At 35.2% G+C, this 18,958-nt stretch overlaps 1 protein-coding gene across 4 annotated transcripts in view; it reads right to left on the bottom strand.

Moving 5' to 3' along the window:
• STXBP5 (syntaxin binding protein 5) overlaps nucleotides 1-18,958 on the bottom strand; it is a 168,418-nt gene that overhangs the window by 64,477 nt on the left and 84,983 nt on the right. For all 4 annotated transcript variants that reach the window (XM_086708080.1, XM_086708081.1, XM_086708082.1 and 1 more), the window contains exons 10-17: nucleotides 14,366-14,520; nucleotides 13,120-13,192; nucleotides 9,435-9,582; nucleotides 9,163-9,230; nucleotides 8,802-8,842; nucleotides 7,706-7,926; nucleotides 7,022-7,200; nucleotides 1,088-1,213 (exon numbers count right to left, since the gene is read on the bottom strand). In XM_086708080.1, coding sequence (XP_086564206.1) covers nucleotides 1,088-1,213; nucleotides 7,022-7,200; nucleotides 7,706-7,926; nucleotides 8,802-8,842; nucleotides 9,163-9,230; nucleotides 9,435-9,582; nucleotides 13,120-13,192; nucleotides 14,366-14,520 — 1,011 coding nt within the window. The remainder of the gene's footprint in view (nucleotides 1-1,087; nucleotides 1,214-7,021; nucleotides 7,201-7,705; nucleotides 7,927-8,801; nucleotides 8,843-9,162; nucleotides 9,231-9,434; nucleotides 9,583-13,119; nucleotides 13,193-14,365; nucleotides 14,521-18,958) is intronic.

Here is an 18,958-nt window from a genome sequence, read left to right as displayed (position 1 = left end):
ACAAGGGCTAGAGTGAACTGGAGAGTGTATGACCCATCTAAAGAGAAAAAGCTTCAACTCCATTTCTGCTGACGACTGTTAAGGAGGAATGGAGACATGGGCCAGATGATCAGGTTTTTCAGTTGAAGTTCTAAATATGGATTGCATAGTAAATTATCTTGGCAAGTAGTTCAAATGTCAAAAATATACAAAAAAGGGCTAAATGCAATGTTAACTGTGAGCCCAATGAGCCTGTGATCAACTGATGTGCAACTTCCTTTAAAACTTCCTACTAGTTATTTTTCTTATTCCCTCCTTCCTTTATGGTTGTGGGCAGTGAAATATTAACAAGGAGAGGTTTGTGTTCTTATATTGTGGGGCAGCAAACCAAAGACATGAGAGAAAACCAGCTCAGACTATAGCCAATTTTAGCTAGGTATACATCCGCAAGAGACAGACTGAGTGATGACAGAGGAGGAAGAAGAAAGATCAGTGAGTCCCTAGGACTACATCAAGGAGACCCACATACCAGTAAATGGCCCTGGGACTGCACAGTGAGTGTGTGGCTTCTCTGATACCACAGTGCTGATTTTTAAAAAAACAAAAATACTCTATGAGTCTACCAAATTATAGTAAAAAGTAAGTCTAATTAATACTAAATACTTGTAGGCATGAATTGATAATACACCTGCAGTATAAATACTTCAATAAACTATTACTATGCTTTTACAATTTATACAAGTGAACTTTGAAAGTGGCAAGAAGACATTATATAGGTTTGATTCAACATTTACAGAATCAGCTCAGCACAAAGTCTTCTGCGTTCATGTTGTTAGACCTCCATTATACTGAGTATTAATAAGGAAATCATTTCTGAGAGTAGAGCCAGGAGATGGTATATTGACTTCAAACCTTTATCCCAATTCATTAGGAAGCAGTATAAGCATACTCAGAGTAAATTATCTGAAACAGAATTATATTCCAGACAAATGCTGAATTTGATCTGAAATTAAAGTTATACAACTTTTTAATTGATGCTATAATGAAGATCATCTTTTCTATTTTTAAAAATAAAAGAATGTATGAGAAACACATAAATTATACTCACAATCCATAGGAAGAATTGACTGCCAGGCTGGTTATTTGTTGTGGTGGTTCTCCACTCACCCACACCAACTGAATAACTAGTTCTGTCTGATAACCTGGAGACTGTTTAAGTGGTGAATTTTTAACTCTGTAATAAAGGATAATATATTACCTTTTAACCCATCTTCAAGGATCTTATTAGCTCATGTAGCTATAAAGTCATGCATAAATAACTATACAAAACATAACTTTATATATGAAATTGTACTAAACACATGAAAAAACAAACAAACAAACGAATCCTGTTCTCTAGAGGCATTTAATGTGGTTAGAAACAAAACCCGTATGTGAAAACAAAAATAAGAAATCATATGTAAGTTCCCATTATAAATTCAGGGCTTAGAAGTGGGGATGGAGAAAACGAGAATGAGTAGGAAGGGGAAGGAGAAATGGGGAGAAGAATGAGGAGAACGAGAAGCCCAAGAATTAACAAGAGGGGGAAAAAATCCAGTTAGAAAGAAAAAATGGAAGTTAGAAAAGTGCCTAAAAAAACGGGGGGGGGGGGGGGGAGTAAAAGTATACTTAAATATATAGGGCACCTGGGTGGAACAGTTGGTTAAGCGTCTGACTCTTGATTTCAGCTCAGGTTATGATTTCACAGTTTGTGGGATTAAGCCCTAAATCAAGCTCTACACTGACAGCAGGGAACCCGCTTGGGATTCTCTCTCTCCCTCTCTCTCTCTGCCCCTCCCTTGCGTGCTTTCTCTCTCTAAAAATAAATAAACACTTAAAAAAACATAAAATCAAGCTGTAAATATATGGCTTAATTAAAAGTGGCCAAAACAAAATGAGTTAAATGAGTAAAAAAAAAAAAAAATTGTGAGAAATTTATTTTTGTGTGCATGACACTTTAACGATTAAAAAAGTACTCTGAGTTTTGATTGCAGACTCTTTCCCCAATAGTTGCCGAATAGGTGTTCAAAATATATTGCTTTTGCAAACATATGCAAACAAGGAGGAAACCCTTAGTCAAAGATTAACAAGTGTGGAAGTTTGTCCACAGTGGAAGTGTGTGTAGTAACAGTGAGCAATCAGTACAGCAGGATAGGCCAGGGTGAGAAGTTAGAGGGTCTTCAGCGCCTCACCGCAAAAGTCTGATATTGGTACAAAGAACTGAGGGCTTTTGAAAAGCTAGCATTTAAGTCCTGGCTCTGCCATTTTCCAACTATCTTCTTATCTAAAAAGTGGGAATATTACTACCTAATCACAGTACGGAGACATTTTGAGTGGCTATGAAAGAGCTGTCAATGGTCAAATTACACAAAAGTAATATATTTTTATTATTTTAAGGAATTAAAAGCCAAATGAAGGTTTATAAGAAATACTCTGGGAAGATTAATTTGGTGGAGATTTACAAGATGAAGTAGGATCGGAGAACAATTAGGAAGTACCTGTAATTCTGAAGTAAAACAGTAAGAAAAAGGTAGATTTGGAACATATGAAGTAAGAATTGAAAAATGCTTCTAAACTCCATGAAGGCAAAAACCCTGCAGTTACTTTTAATACTAGCACAGAAGAGGCACTCAATATTTACTGAATGAATGAATGAGCTGAAGGTTCATCAGAGGTAGATCACGGGAGAAAAAGAATACAGAGTGATTGTAAGTTAAGGAAAGGAAGGCATGAAGGAAAGAAGGAAGAAAAGAAGGAAGGAAAGAAGAGGAGAGAAGGAAAGAAAAAGAAAAGAAAGAGAAAGAAAATAAAATGTCAGAACGAAGAGCTAGTTTTACAGGAATATGTGCTAAGTTTGAGGTGATGGTAGGATTTTCAAGTGAACTACTAGTAAAAAAACAAATGTATTCCCAAGCCTCACTTTATTGAGTAAATTCATAGAAAATTTTTTACAGTACTTGTTACACACATGTCAGGGGGAGTGAGGGAGTGGTTTATGAGTCGGAGACTTTCTAAGGCACACAGTTACTTAAATACCATACCTTTAATACGCGTACCAGGAAACTTCAAGTGGATTTGGAAGATAACATTTTTTTTCCTTTAATGTAAGTAATTTATTTTTGTGGGTGATTACTATTTAAAAAAAAATCTACTTTGACTTTAAGGTGAGAACATTTTTTGATTGCTAAGACTCCTCCAATAACTGCTCTTGTGAAACTTAAGCAAAGCCTGGTTACTTCAGCAATTTTTGAGGCTTCTGCCTTGGAGGGACAGTCTCATGGAAGAAGGAAGGGCAGAAAGAAAACTACTCAATGTTAAATCTCCTATTACCAATCTCAGAGGTAAGGATTCCTTTGAGTCATTTAGTTGATACTTGTAGTGAAGAAGACTGTCACCCCCGGTCTTTAGGGTGTGTTAGCCAAATTTTAGGGTAAACATGAATCACTGAGGGTCCTCCAAATATGAACCAAGTTACAGTTGCTTTTCCCTATGCAAAGTCTGTAAGGCAATACACTCGGAACTGTATGCTGGCCGAGGCAGAAGTTCTGGCTTTTCTCAGGGACGTACCCTGAGAAGTGTACAGTGGCAGCTGTCCATCTCGAGATAGAAATGAAGACAGAGTATTTTTCTGAATAGAAGATTCTGAGTGTGTTATTTTCTCCTTATATGAATTAGGTAAGCTTCAAAGAAGTCGAACCTAATTACCTCATGCCGGCATATTTAATATGCACATTAAATCAGAACCTCAAGAGCAGAGCAAGCATTCACGGATAATATTACAAGTGCGTATGTGGGCACATTTAAAACTTCAGTGATAAAGACACACAGAATTCACGGAATTCTTAAATTACTTACAAGAGACCAAAAAAAAAAAAAAGTTATTAAGCAAAAATAAGCCATGCAAGCCTGCTACAAAATCCCTAGTTGGTAAAAAATTGGAAATTGGATCAAGTAATGACAGGATAGGTTAGATTTAAAAATGCAAAATGAGGGGTGCCTGGGTGGCTCAGTTGTTTAAGTGTCCAACTTCAGCTCAGGTCATGAGCTCACGGTTCATGGGTTTGAGCCCCACTTTGGGCTCTGTGCTGACAGCTCAGAGCCTGGAGCCTGCTTCAGATTCTGTGTCTCCCTCTCTCTCTGCTCCTCCCCCACTCACGCTCTCTCTCTCAAAAATAAACAAACTTAAAAAAAAAAATTCAAAATGAGGGAAAAAAATGCAAAATGGGGATGGGTGGGTGTAACATTTTATGTCTATAATGATTACATGCAAGTTATTTTAATGATTTTAATATATGTAAATTAAGGTTTACTTTTTAAAGACAAGGGGTTGAACCTTTGTGAAAAGCTCCATAATTTGTACAAATGTATTTTATTTATTTATTTATTTTTTTAAATTTTTTTTTTTTTCAACGTTTATTTTATTTTTGGGACAGAGAGAGACAGAGCATGAATGGGGGAGGGGCAGAGAGAGAGGGAGACACAGAATCGGAAACAGGCTCCAGGCTCTGAGCCATCAGCCCAGAGCCCGATGCGGGGCTCGAACTCACAGACCGTGAGATCGTGACCTGGCTGAAGTCGGACGCTCAACCGACTGCGCCACCCAGGCGCCCCAAGTACAAATGTATTTTAAATGTCAAAATAATGTTTGGAGGCTTTGCAGTTTCAATTGTTTATCTGCTTTGACAAACCGCAAAAGCACAATTAAAATACTAAAAACATAAATTTTATTGGTAAAGGGAATAAATCAAATAGCTTTTAAAATGATTCTTCAAAGGAACAAGTACATACAAAAACATTTTGTATAAAAGACAAACAAAAAACTCGGGGCACCTGAGTAGGCTCAGGATAGCTCAGTGGGTTAAGTGTCCAACTCTTGGTTTCAGCTTGGGTCATGATCTCACAGTTGTGAGTTCAAGTCCTGCCTGGGGCTCTGTGCTGACAGTGTGGAGCCTGCTTGGGACTCACACACACACACTCTCTCTCTCCCTCTCTCTCTCTCTTTCATGCTCTCTTTCTCAAAAATAAATAAACTTTAAAAAGCAAAACGAAACTCAGTATTAGTTATTTTAGTATCAGTTTAGTTAGATCTCTGACATTTAAAAACCGAATTTTGGGACTGTGGACTAAAACAACGTGAAGTTACCAGAAAACTATTAAAAAGAAAAAATGAGGTAGAACTCAAATTGCCTCCAAAAGCAGTAGTGAATATGTCGATTTTAGACAAAAATCTCAAAACTCTGCCACCAAAAAGGTTACCAAAATAAACGTCAAAGACAAATTGTACTATACAGGCTTATAAGACTTACATTTAATAAAAGGCTGGAGAAATACACATTAAAATCAGAAGAGCATTAATAGAAATTTTACAAGTTTAAGTTTAAAGCAAAATAGTACTGAAAAAGTAAAAGGGAAGAATGTAGAATTCTGTATTTCCAAGTCTCATTCTAGTTAAACATGTGCCAGAACTGGAATTGTGTGCATGTATGTACATGAGAAAGAGAAAAAACATGAGGCCTTTCTAAGAAATGCAGTTGCTTAACCTCGATGCTTGTATGTTTTCGATCAGATCAGCATTTCTCATTGCTGGCATCAGCAGCCTTCTGAGCTGGAAAGTTCTTTGTTGGGGGCACTGTTCTGCGCACTTGAGCATCACCCCTGGCCTGCATGCACTAGATGCAACAGCACCCTGTTCCTACTGTTGTGACAAGTAATAACGGCTCCGGATATTGCCAAACGCGTGCAGAGGAGCAAAATCATCCCTTTTGAGGATCGTTAACACAAAACACATAATCTAAAATTTATATAAACACATAAAAGTATAATTTTTAAAAAGTCTATACATTTTAAATGATGATGATATAAAAAAAATCTGCCCTATGTTTGGGGTGAGCGCATTTTTGGGTACCAAGACCTTCTCCATAGTAATTCCTTCACGAAGCGAGGAGACGCTGGCAGATCTAAAACAAAACCAGGACAAACCTGGTTCTTTCAACTGACGTAAATTATCTCTCAGCAGCCATCTCTACCTTGAATCTACTAATCTGGGCTTTTGCTCAACTCTTACACTGAATTTTTGTTTACATTTTCCACAATGACAGTCATTACCCTAACTGACTTCTCTGTAAATGTAATTAATCATAGTCTTCATAAAATTTTTCAGTGGTCTTAACTCTTTCCTCATTGTTTTATTTCTCTGCCATATTTAAGGCCCATACCCTTGAAAAAGTTAATACTCAGTAATATAAATTATATAGAAGAAAAAAATGTTTTATCTAATTTATTCCTATATGAAAGCAAAATGTATTCAAATCTGGAATGCCACAATAAAGGCATTTAAATAATGATACTGTTGTGCTAGACAAGATTCAGAAATACAAGAAAATGATCACAAAAAAACTGAATCTCTAAATATCAAAAAAACAGAATTTTCAGAGTGGTGGAAAGCACTCTAAATACACATTTGAGGGGCACCTGGGTGGCTCAGTCGGTTAAGCGTCCGACTTCGGCTCAGGTCATGATCTCGCGGTTCTTGAGTTCAAGCCCCACATCAGGCTCTGTGCTGACAGCCCAGAGCCTGGAGCCTACTGCAGATTCTGTGTCTCCCTCACTTTCTGACCCTCCTCCACTCATACTGTCTCTCTCTCTCGAAAATAAATAAGCATTAAAAAAAATTTTTTTAAATATACATTTGATCCATCTATGAATCCAAACTAGAAAACATCCAAGGATTTGGAGGATTGAGCTGCATACACAGGAAAGATCCATGCTGTCCTACCAGTATTGTTTACAGATCAAATCTTGGCACTTCAAAGACAAAATCACAGAATTCAATCATATTCCTCTTGTTGCCACAGAAAAATAAATTGGATTAACCACAGCAAAACAAAGAAAGAAATGTTATGTCATTTTTCTCTATCACAGGAAAATATTATTCTAGTAATATTTATAATTTACTTAAACGAAAAAACAGTTTCCAAAACATCTGCATTATTTTATAACTTACTTTAAACAAGGGACATTATCACGAAGTCCGTCAGATGAACTGCTACTGGTAGAAGGATGAGACTGAGGAGGAATGGGCTGAGGAGTGGCGCCCCCTACAGGTGTTGGCAAAGGTGGTGCCTGTTCACCCTCGGGGGATTCCACATCACTTATCTCATATAACAATCGAACTTCAAGCATCTGTTATAAAAGAAAGACAGTTCACCTACTACTAATAATTATTCACTTTATTACGATTCACACTCATACACACATACACTTCAGTGGAAACATGTTGTAAGGGTAAAAATTTAGCCACGATTTCTAAAGGTAAAGATTTAGGAAAGAAAAAAAAAATGTTTCTGACTCAGCGTTTCAAAAATGATTGTGTGTCTGTGTGTGTGTGCGCGCAAGAACACACGATGATTTTAGAATTCACAGCATGCCTGTTAGTACCAAATTAGAGTATGCTCATATTCATATTAACTTTCCTTAAATGAAACATATAATATACATAAGGATTTAAATGCTCACTAAAAAGATATAGATTAAAATACACTATTTTCCACAAAAGACAGATGGCAATGTAAACACTTAAGTGTTTTTAAAAATTCTAGAAAAAAACGACTGCAAATAATCTCCTAAATAATTAAAAAAAAATTAAATGTTAGACATCTGACACTGAAAATAATTAAGAGACTATTACCGGAATGACTTCTGTAATCACTTCTTGTTTGCTGAATCTATAAATAATGACATGAGCTGAAACTCCAGCTATGCACAGCATTCTACTTTCCGGACACCAGGAGATGATCTGAATGGCATATGGATCTTCATCTACAATATCTGTGTTTGGCCTGTCATCTTTATTTCTTGACTTTTCAAATACTTTAGATGTCTTTAGTTTATATAATACTTGCAGAGTTACTAGAAAAAAAGATAATATGTGTTAAACATTTTAATATAAAAAGAACAAATATAAAGTAATATTTAATCACTCATATTATCTAAGGAAAATAGCCAATATTTATTCGAACCATATTTTTATTCCCAGGTCTACATTTCTCTATTATTCTTTTAGATAATGCATTCATTGGACCTACTGACCAGAAGAAAGGTGTACCTGTATTCACTAAAAACAAAAACAAAAAAACTCATCATGATGATGAATTTAGATAACCTGAAAAAAAATCAATGACAAAAATATTTTGTGAAAAGAAAAAAGTATAAATATAATGAAAATAAAAAACATTTTTGCTTTCTAAAATGATTTTCTACTTTCACTACAAACGGTGCTAGTACATCTCATATTTCTATATGATGAAACACAAAATATCCTGAGTTAACTGGAGTCTCACTGCTTGCTATGTGTATTTTGCAAACATTGATGATTCAAAGCATTCTTTCCTTTTTTGCTATTGTGTAACCAACATGTATATTCCACAAAGAGAATACAAATTACTGTTAGCCGAGCATCAGGCATTATTCTACAGATTTCTGTTGATTTGAAACACATTCTCACTTTTCCTAATTCTGAGTTAAAAAGAGAAGGTTTGAAGAAATTTTGAAGAAAGGATCTGATTACTTCTGCTGAGAATTTTTCTTGACTGACTAGACAGTATCCTTAAAAATATCTTATGTCTATCAAGAATTCTAAACTCATATACTTGATAAATCAGTTATTAAACCAATAGCTTCCAAATTTTATACTAAATGTTGATTATGCAATTATTATAAAACAGGTTATATAAAAGCAATGATTATATAACAAACATATAATAAATAATATTCAAAATACTTACTTGCAGAAGCATCCCAGAACTTAACTGATCCATCAGCATGCCTATGAAAAGGAAATGAGTTAAAACTGTGATGATACAAAGGAAAAAATATTACATTTTTTCTTTCTTTGAAGTATACTGTTATTTGCACATGATCTTAGCCAAAAGGCCGAGAAGCGATGAAGTATACTGTTATTTGAAAAGTTAGCCACCAAACGAGGAAAGGTAAAAAATTCAAGGTAAGTTGGCAGGTTCCAGACAATAACATTTTTTAATACACTACAGCATAAAGGAAAGCACTACCTGCCCAATTAATTAACGTCCATGTAGTCTTTGTATTTAGCCATTATTGGTTTAGTGGTGAAAACAGGCTTTTACTTACCCTGTAATAATTATTTCTGGGTAACTTTGAACACCTAAGCCCCAATTACCTCCATTAATGGGCCATTCCTATAAGAAAAGATTATAGTATAAAGCAACTTTCAAGCATCTTCATATATATATTTCTATGATAACAGTAAACAATGCATTTTGCTCCAAAAAAGGATTTTCTATATATTTTCTCTAGAAAAGGTATACATTATCAAATATTCCAAGGTGATAAATATAAAATACTGAAATGCAACATTAAATACTAAAACTCATGTTCAATACCTTTTTGCTGTAACCTTGACGTTTCTGTCTAGCTCCAACAGAATAAAGTGCAGGAATGAGGTCCACAGGACAATCAGCAAAATATTCGCAACATGTGACAGGGGATTCGTGTATACTCAAAGGGTAGGGATTTTCAAATATAGGATATCTTTAACAATAGGAAAAGAAAAATATTTATGTATTTAATAAAATTAACACAACAATGAAAACTTTTAAAAATTATTTACATCTTTGGAACAAAAACAATATTTAAAATTTGATTAAAGATAACATTCTCTGAAGGCCCATATAACATATTATCTAAATTTATATTTTAAATTTTGGAATACAGTGCTCTTCTCCATATTTTTGGAAATTACATACATTCTGTCACAGAGATTTAATAGATTTAATTTATGCAAATATGTAAAAAATGACATCTTCTATAATGCAAGTTGCTCAGTTAGACTAGTAAAGAGAAAAGCTGCAGCTGGAATTACATACCATGTGGCACACACTGGACTAAGTGCTTTATATAGACATTTATCTTCTTTACTTCTCACACCACACTTACGATGTAGAAATTTTATGGAGGAACGAAAACAGAGTAATGTGCCAAAGGCATGGCAGCCGGCAAGGAGAAGCCAAATTTTTTTTTTTTTTTTAATTTTTTTTTTCAACGTTTTTTATTTATTTTTGGGACAGAGAGAGACAGAGCATGAACGGGGGAGGGGCAGAGAGAGAGGGAGACACAGAATCGTAAACAGGCTCCAGGCTCTGAGCCATCAGCCCAGAGCCCGACGCGGGGCTCGAACTCACGGACCGCGAGATCGTGACCTGGATGAAGTCGGACGCTTAACCGACTGCGCCACCCAGGCGCCCCCAAGGATAAGCCAAATTTATTTATTTATTTTTATTTATTTATTTATTTTTTTTTTCAACGTTTATTTATTTTTGGGACAGAGAGAGACAGAGCATGAACGGGGGAGGGGCAGAGAGAGAGGGAGACACAGAATCGGAAACAGGCTCCAGGCTCTGAGCCATCAGCCCAGAGCCCGACGCGGGGCTCGAACTCACGGACCGCGAGATCGTGACCTGGCTGAAGTCGGACGCTTAACCGACTGCGCCACCCAGGCGCCCCAAGGATAAGCCAAATTTAAACTATGCTCTTAACTGTAAAGTTCTCAATCAACAGATTCCTCATTTTTATGTCAAATAACACAAATTTGCAGTTCTCTTCTCCATCAATGTAATGCCGAGTGCAATATTTAATCTAGAGATGCTCTCTTGTTTTAGTGATAATCTAAATAAAAGTCTACCTTAAAGGTTTCCTAGATAGGAAATTATTTCATTAAATAAAGCAAAAAATGCTTTCAAAAATCTTAAAGTAAAATCCTAACTAAATGTACAATGATATTTCTTTTCTGGTTTGAATTCCTTGAGAATGGTTACTTAAAAATATCTAGAAAACCAGCAACTGGCCCTAAAAAAGTCTCAGAAGTTTAGAGTGGCTCATCTGCAAAAATTGTATGTATTCATCAGTCTACCACTGACAATAATTTAAAAATTAGAAAAGAATAAATTCAGAAAAGCCCTTTCTAGATTTCAAAATGAAGCGAACTGTCATCACTCTTTCCTCGAACACACATAAAAACACAGAAGAAAAATTCAAACAAAAACATGAATTAAAAAAAATGGCAGGTAACTTTTTTCTCTTTATAAACATACTTTATAATCCTTAGGCACAATGACTCTACTATTACCATACATTTAACTGATACGTTTGCTAAATAAAATGCCTAGTCACAGGTTATTTGGACAATATTTTCTTTAACTTAAATACATATCAGTATAGACCACAGGCAAAAAGTCCCACTATTTGAAAACTTAGCTAATGAAAAAAAAGTCATATTTAAAACAAATTTTTTTAATGTTATTTATTTTTGAGAGAGAGAGACAGAGACAGAGACAGAGCATAATAAGCGAGGGAGGGGCAGAGAGAAAGAGGGAGACACAGAATCGGAAGCAGGCTCCAGGCTTTGTGCTGACAGCTCAAGCCCACAGACCATGAGATCATGACCTAAGCCAAAGTTGGGAGCCTAATGGACTGAGCCACCCCAGGTGCCCCCAAAAATAAAATCATATTAAGAATAAGTTATTCCAAGACTGCCCTTTAGAAATACTGTTTTCAAATTCCTTTCCACTATAGTCTTGTAATTTTCAAAAAGGAAAAAAAATAATTATTACAGGTAGTACATATTAAGTTGATACGAATCTAGTAGTACCTTAAAATAAGGTAAATAATACTGTTGACTTATACTTCCGGGTTTCCCAATCCAGGTACTATTCACATTTTGGATCAGATAATTCTTTATTATAAGGGACTGTCCTGTTCATTGTGGATGTTTAGCAGCAACCCTGTCCATCACTAGATGCCAATATCATCTAGAAAAGATGTTTACACAGATACAATCAAGTATCTTCTGGGGGGGGGGGGGAATTGCCCATAATTGAGAAACACTGAGATCCTAAATGGGTAAACACAATTAAATTTTCATGATTATTTCAAGAGACACAAATAAATAATGTAATATTCTTGCATTCAAAGAATTTATCATCTATGTTGGAAAAAGGAGAATATGGCAAATACCACAAAAAGTTGCAAAGGAGCTATGGTGGCAATTTATACACCAGGTATGATATATCTGGTTAAGAGAGAGGAGAAAAAGTTTAAATGTTTATTTAATTTTGAGAGAGAGAGAGCAAGAGCACAAGCAGGAGAGGGGCAGAGAAAGAGGGAGACACAGAATCCGAAGCAGGCTCCAGGTTCTGAGCTGTCAGCACAGAGCCCACATGGGCTCAAACCCACAAACCACGAGATCATGACCTGAGCCAAAGTCAGACACGCAACCCACTGAGCCACCCAGGGGCCCCTAGAAGAGGAAGTTGAATGAGGAAAAGAGGACTGACTTTGAAAGTTATATGGAGTTTTGATGGCAGTGAAGCAAGTGGAGTTTGCAGCCACTGGGAACTATATAAGAAAAGACATTGAAGTATGATGTTTGTTTAATACACAGTTCAGTTTTTCTAGGGAATAAGGCACCTGTAGGAAGACAGTGAGAAATCAAGTCAGAAAGGTATCCTCAATTCCTACTGTGTGGAGAAGCAGGCTGAGAAGGTGCTTTCAAATAATAAAACAGTAGAGATCATAGTGGTTTAAAGAGGAGAATAACAGGGCACCGGTTGGCTCAGTCAGTAGAGTATGGGACCCTTGAAAGAGAAGAGTGACAAGCTGGGTGCTGCATGTAAAATTACTCTGACAACGGTATTCATGACAGTGCCACAGAGAGTGCATGTGGGGAGGCCACAGAGCTTATCTGGAGGTAAACTGTGATGGGATGAATTCTGCACTTATTTATTTTGTGTGCCCCCACAGTGTCCAAGTATTAGGTTGAATTATATGAAATTTCAGAAATTCAAGAAATTCTGACTTAAAAAATAGAAATTCTGTGTGAGCAACATACTAGCGAAATCTGGCAGGTAATTAGAAATGTGTGTCTGAAACTCTAAAAGAGGCCACCATTATGGATATAAATATAGAGTTTTCAAAAAAAAAAAAAAAAAAGAAAGAAATAGCCAACCCTATGCTAAAAAGAGTCTTTTCTACCATATACTAAAATAATCTCTCACCAAATTTTATTCTTACCCATTCTGTGCAAGGTCTATAAGTACTAAATCCTTTTCGAGAAGAACCACCACAGCATATGGTTCCTGAAAATCTGGAATAGGAAAACAATGCATAAATAACAGTTTTAAATATGGAATAAGACAGCAAATTAGATAATACACATTTGCTTTTTTAAAAATTTTTGTTCCATTCTCTCAAGTATGTAACAATCTGATCTTGCACTTCATGTAATTTAAGACTACTTGGTTTTAAATGAGATAAATCTATATAACTCATACAAAATTACTTCAATTTTGTAAAGACGAATAAAACAAGAAGTTCACAGTAACTTCTATGGTATTGCAAAATCCAAGGCAGGACATGGGCAACAAACCCAAAATTTAAATCTGAATATCCATAAGAACAATTCTTATTCTTGTCTCTCATAGGAACTCAGTAGAGTATTACTACAATATTATAATCTCTTTCTTAGATATTTTGTATGCACTTGTTAATTATATAATGTGTTATAGCTTTACATTTCAATTAGCTTCAAATGAAACAAAAAAGATCCAGATTTAAATTCCTCTTGAAAGGATACACGCTAGCTGTTACCGTTAATTTTATGTGTCACTAGTCTCTGATTTGGTGCCCACTTGTTTGGTTAAACACCAATTTAGATGTTGCTGGGAAGGTATTTTTTAGATGTGATAAACGTTTAAATCAGCAGACTCCCAGTAAAGGAGATTATCAGGTATAATGTGGGTGGCATTCATCCAATCAGTTGAAGGCCTGAAGAGAGAAAACAGGCTTTCTAAAAAGGAAGCAATTCTGCCCCAAGACAGCAACATCAACTCCCAAATTTTCAGCCTGCCATGGTGCTTGATCAATTTGATTTATCACCCTCAATTGTGTGAACCAATTTCTTAAAATAAATTCCTTATTTCTCTCTCCTCTCCTTATGTGCTATCAGTTCTGTTTCTCTGGAGAACCTTGATCAATTAATACACTAGTGTTTTATAGAGTTTTAAAATGTTGCTTAATGTGGGCAGTTCTGTTTATCCTTCAGTAGCACTAACTACTACTATGTCATATTAAACAGATAAAGCTTATTAAACAAAATTAACTTCTGAAATAAAACTTACAAAGTTATGAAGACAGAATCTCTCCCCCAGAAGAGTGACAGCATACTAGGATAAGGAAACTATTTAGAAAACAAACAGGTCTTTGTTCTGAATAGCAGATACCCACAGAGAATACGTTTTAAAGATGCAAAGCTTATTACCATTTGGGTATGGTGTTTCACATAGCGTTAGAAAATCCACAATTGAATAGTCCATTTCCAGCACAGCAGTACTTTTCCCATGCATAACTGTTAAGCAGGGTCTTCTTCCTACAGTATCATAGGACAAACCTCCTGATAAAATAATAAAAGGTTCCCTGGAAGTAAAATACATAGGTGGGATTATAAATACCATAATGAAGACTACTTTCTTGCTGTGTTATACATTTTTTACTTAGTGACATAATGAAATCTTAAATTCTAACATTTTTATGTGTGATTTAATTGAATAATCACAGGTGGGTTTTTTAATTGCATTAGGTAAGACCCAGGTGAATTCATGAAAATTAACCTACAGTAAGAATGAACATTGACCATATATGACGCTCTCATACCTCCCCTTGATCCCTAAAAATTTTTCCTTTACCTTCTTTATATAATTGTCAAAAAATTCTCTCTGGGTTTCTATTGGTGAAGTGTCTTGAATGCACTGCTTTTATTTTCAATCCTGATAACCAGGCCTTCTCAACAGAAGGTCTAAAAGAGAATGTTAATGACCCATGGCATCCACTGTATGTAATGAATTAACTTCTCATTGATGTATCAGGAATATACTAGCTATAAGTCACCCTTGAGAAAACAGTCACTCAAAATCATTTTCTGTAGGGCTCCCTTCTGGAATTTTGGCTGGTATGCTCCCAAACCACAGTGCCCGTGTACATCACCAGCTGTCAGCCTGCCACTCCTAATCAGCTCTACAACTCTGTCTCCCTATCAGTCATTACTTCATGATTTATCTAGACCCACTTTTTAAAACTCCTAAATATGCAAAACACAAAACATCTTTTTGTATGTTTTGACCTGTGTGTATTTATCTTTGTCTTGCTTATTCATGTTTTTTGTCCATGTTTTCATTGGATTAGTAATCCTCTTCTAATGGTTTACTAAGAGTTCCTTGCATTCTAAGGGATTAGCTCTTGATCTGCCACATGTCTCACCATTTATAGGTGGGGAAGTTATTTACATTAACAGAGGATTTCAAAAATTTGATACAAGATTTTCTTGAATCTTTTCATGTATGATTTTTAGGTAGTTTCTGAATGTTTCCTCTAAGGTCAGTAGATCTATCTTCCTCCTCTTTACATCTGGTATAAACAGTATATAATAACATGTAGTGGTTAAAAGTGCTAGTTCTTGTATTGAACTTGAAGCTTGTTTGTTGTTATATGGCTGTGAATAATGAGACAATAAGATTAAGCAATATTTTATTACTTAAAACAAAAAAGTGCTAGTTCTGGAACTAAACTACCTGAGTTTAAATTAAATCTCAGCTCTGGCTTTACTTTCTGTGTGATGTTGGACAAGCTGCTTAACCTCTTTGTGCCTAGCTTTTGCATCTATAAGATGGAGTCTGAGTGGTAAGTATCTACCCTCAATCACTGAATTAATATACACAAAGCACTGGGGTCAATGTCTGTAACACAGTACACCTTTGGTAACAGTTATGTATTATTATTACTAGTAACAGTTATCTATTACTATTATCATCAAATCACCATTATCATCCATTGTGAAAGTTTTCCTTCTTTTGATATGTGCAAAGAAACATTAAAATTTCTAAATTATATTTATTTTTATCAAAACAAGAATAAACTCCACTAATAGAGTAGGAGCACAAGTGTGTAATCTATACTAAATATAAAAAATATAAAATATAACTAAATATATATAGTTAAATATATATATTAAATATATACTAAATATACTAATATATAGTAATATAGTAATTTAGTAAATATACTAAATATAACTAAATATAAAAATATTAAAAAAAAACAGTATTAATAACATAAGAACCAGGAAAAAGGGAGATGCTCTGCTACATTACAGAATAAAATTTCCATGGAAACCTGGCTAGGTTTCCATTAATGACCAGGTAAATCACCAGTTTATTAAACTGTTAATATGGCATTAAATAACACCATGGCAACTAGGTAGGTTTATCCTCAAAGGCAACTAAGTGTGTATTCAATGGCCTTGTCAGTTGTCTGTACTTCTTTTCTAAACTTAGGAGAAAAAATATACAATGAAAAAAATAAGAATAAAAACATATGAACAAAAAAATATGAGTAAGAAATAGTTTCAAAGACATACCAAGGTAATATTCTTTTTCATAATAATAAAAGTTTCCCAAGTCTAACAATAAATGCGCGTATATATATATATATATATTTAAAGATGTATTTTTCCTTTTTTATTTTATGTGCTGTTTAAAAAAATCATCTAAGTTTGCAGGTTATATTTTTTTCCATTATAATGAACCAAACTTTGAAGAATAAATATTAATGAGATGAATGTTTTATAAGAAAGTAGTCATAAATACAATGATAAAACAGGTTAAATATTTTAACACAAGATAGTGAAAATTATATAAATACAGAGTCTTGTTGGCATTTGGAATTACATAAAAACTTCTACAAATCTATATTATTTCTAGGTAAAGTAAGAATTATGGAGGTGGAGAATACTGTTGTTTTTAAACAAAAGGTTAGCTTTTTTGATGTTATAATAAGGCTTGGAGATAATATAATTTTTATCTCATAACTTTAAGATTTGAATTTGAGTAGAATTTCTTTCAATGATGTTGGGTTCTCTTCAAGACCATTTTTGAAGACACGCACATTTGAAAGGTGTCTGGACATTTTATAATTTTGATTGAAAATTTTAAGAGCCTAGACACTTCTAACTCCTTTATCCTTCTGATTAACCTCCCCCAGGCTGGCCTTGACAAAGGGTTTGGCTCAAGTTGGTTTCCATATGAACCATGCTTTATTTAAGGAGGTATTTCTATCTAAAACTCCATTTGTATAACTAGTTTGCTCATCTCCGTTCTATAACATTCCCCATTTTCTTTGAGCACCTGTATTCCTGTGCTCCCACATCCAGTCTACATGAACAAGCACACTGCAACAATGTTCCAAAGAAAAGAAAACAAAGTGAAATGGTGGGCTGGCTGTGAGGAAGGGGATAGGGCAGTTACTGTAAGAGTGGTCAGAAAAGATCCCTAAGTAATGACAGATGAGCGGGGCCAGAACAGTGAAGAGCCAGCCACTCAAAGAGCCTGGGGTTGGGGGAAAGGATGTACATTCCAGGCAGTAGGAATGACCATTGCAAAGACCCCGGGTCAGGAATGAGGTTGGTATACCTGAGGAACCAAATGGCCAGTGGGGCCACAGCAGAGTAAAGCAATCCATGGTAATAGAGGACATGACTCCAAATCTTATACAACACATCCTGTTTTCTCTATTAGGATCTCAAGAACTTGTCTCCTCCATTTCATCCCCGTAATTACTTTTATTCTGACCCTAGTAACCTATAGCTGAAATTATTACAATAGCATTTGCACTTGTTTATTGCCTGAGATATACTTCCCCTAACTTTCTGTTGACTCTAAAAATTTTTAAATTTGAGTAGAATTTCTTTCAATGATGTTGGGTGCTCTTCAAGACCATCATTTTTGAAGGCCTCCACAAGAGAAAGGTGTCTGGACATTTTATAATTTTGCATCATTATCTCCTCAGAAAAACCTTCCCTGACCCACTCACCCTGATTGAGCTGGGTGCCTTTCCTGTGTTCCTAAGCATCCTGCGCCTACTTCCCTTCAGCACTTACCACACGGAATTGTCATTATGTTTATTTATCTAAGCTCCTTCAGGACACATAGTGTATAATTTACCTCTGCATTCCCAGGCCCTATCTAGACCAAAAAGTGACTGCCAAATAAATATTTAAATACCACGAAATCTATTGCTCAGTTGATCACCAGTCCTAGGACTTAACAACGAGAAATGCTATAGGAGGAGCCCATGGCCAGATACGGTAATAAACGCTGTCTAAAGAAGTTTGAAATTTAACTGTTATGCTATTCTGATAATCTTTCTATATAATTAGTACTACCAATTGTATTATTCACTACTAAATATATTTTTACAATTGAAATTTAAGCTCTAACTTATCCCATATGTAATTGTACATTACTAACCTTATCGATTTCTCCAACTTTTTTCAAATGGAGATATGCCATTCTATTTCAGAGAAAACAATTAACTATACATTTGGTAAGCAGAATTATACCTTAGCTCTTGAAAGCTAACTAATACCTTATCTTTACCACTCTAACCCCAGTGCTTAACTTTCTGTTGAATGAACACGATTTAAAAAAAAAAAAAAAAATTATGTTTACTTATTTGAGAGAGAGAGAGGGAGAGAAAGAGACAGAGTGTGGGCAGGGGAGGGGCAGAGAGAGAGGGAGATACAGAATCCAAAGCAGGCTCCAGGCTCCGAGCTGTCAGCACAGAGCTCAATGAGGGGCCTGAACCCACAAGCCGTGAGATCGTGACCTGAACCGAAGTTGGATGCTCAACTAAGGTACCCAAGTGCCCCATGAACGTATGATTTTCATGAGACCTCTACATCAAATTTCTAAGATTCTCAGTTCAAATTTCAAATGTAAATTCTAATTATCTAATTTGAATAGTTTAATAGCAACCTATATAACTTGATCTCATATTTGGTGTCAAATTGTTGACTTTTCAC

Source organism: Puma concolor, chromosome B2 (genome assembly GCF_028749965.1).
Source record: "Puma concolor isolate L17-30 chromosome B2, mPumCon1.1.hap2, whole genome shotgun sequence".
In the NCBI taxonomy this organism is placed as follows: Eukaryota; Metazoa; Chordata; class Mammalia; order Carnivora; family Felidae; genus Puma; species Puma concolor.
This window is presented reverse-complemented; position numbering and strand designations above follow the sequence as displayed.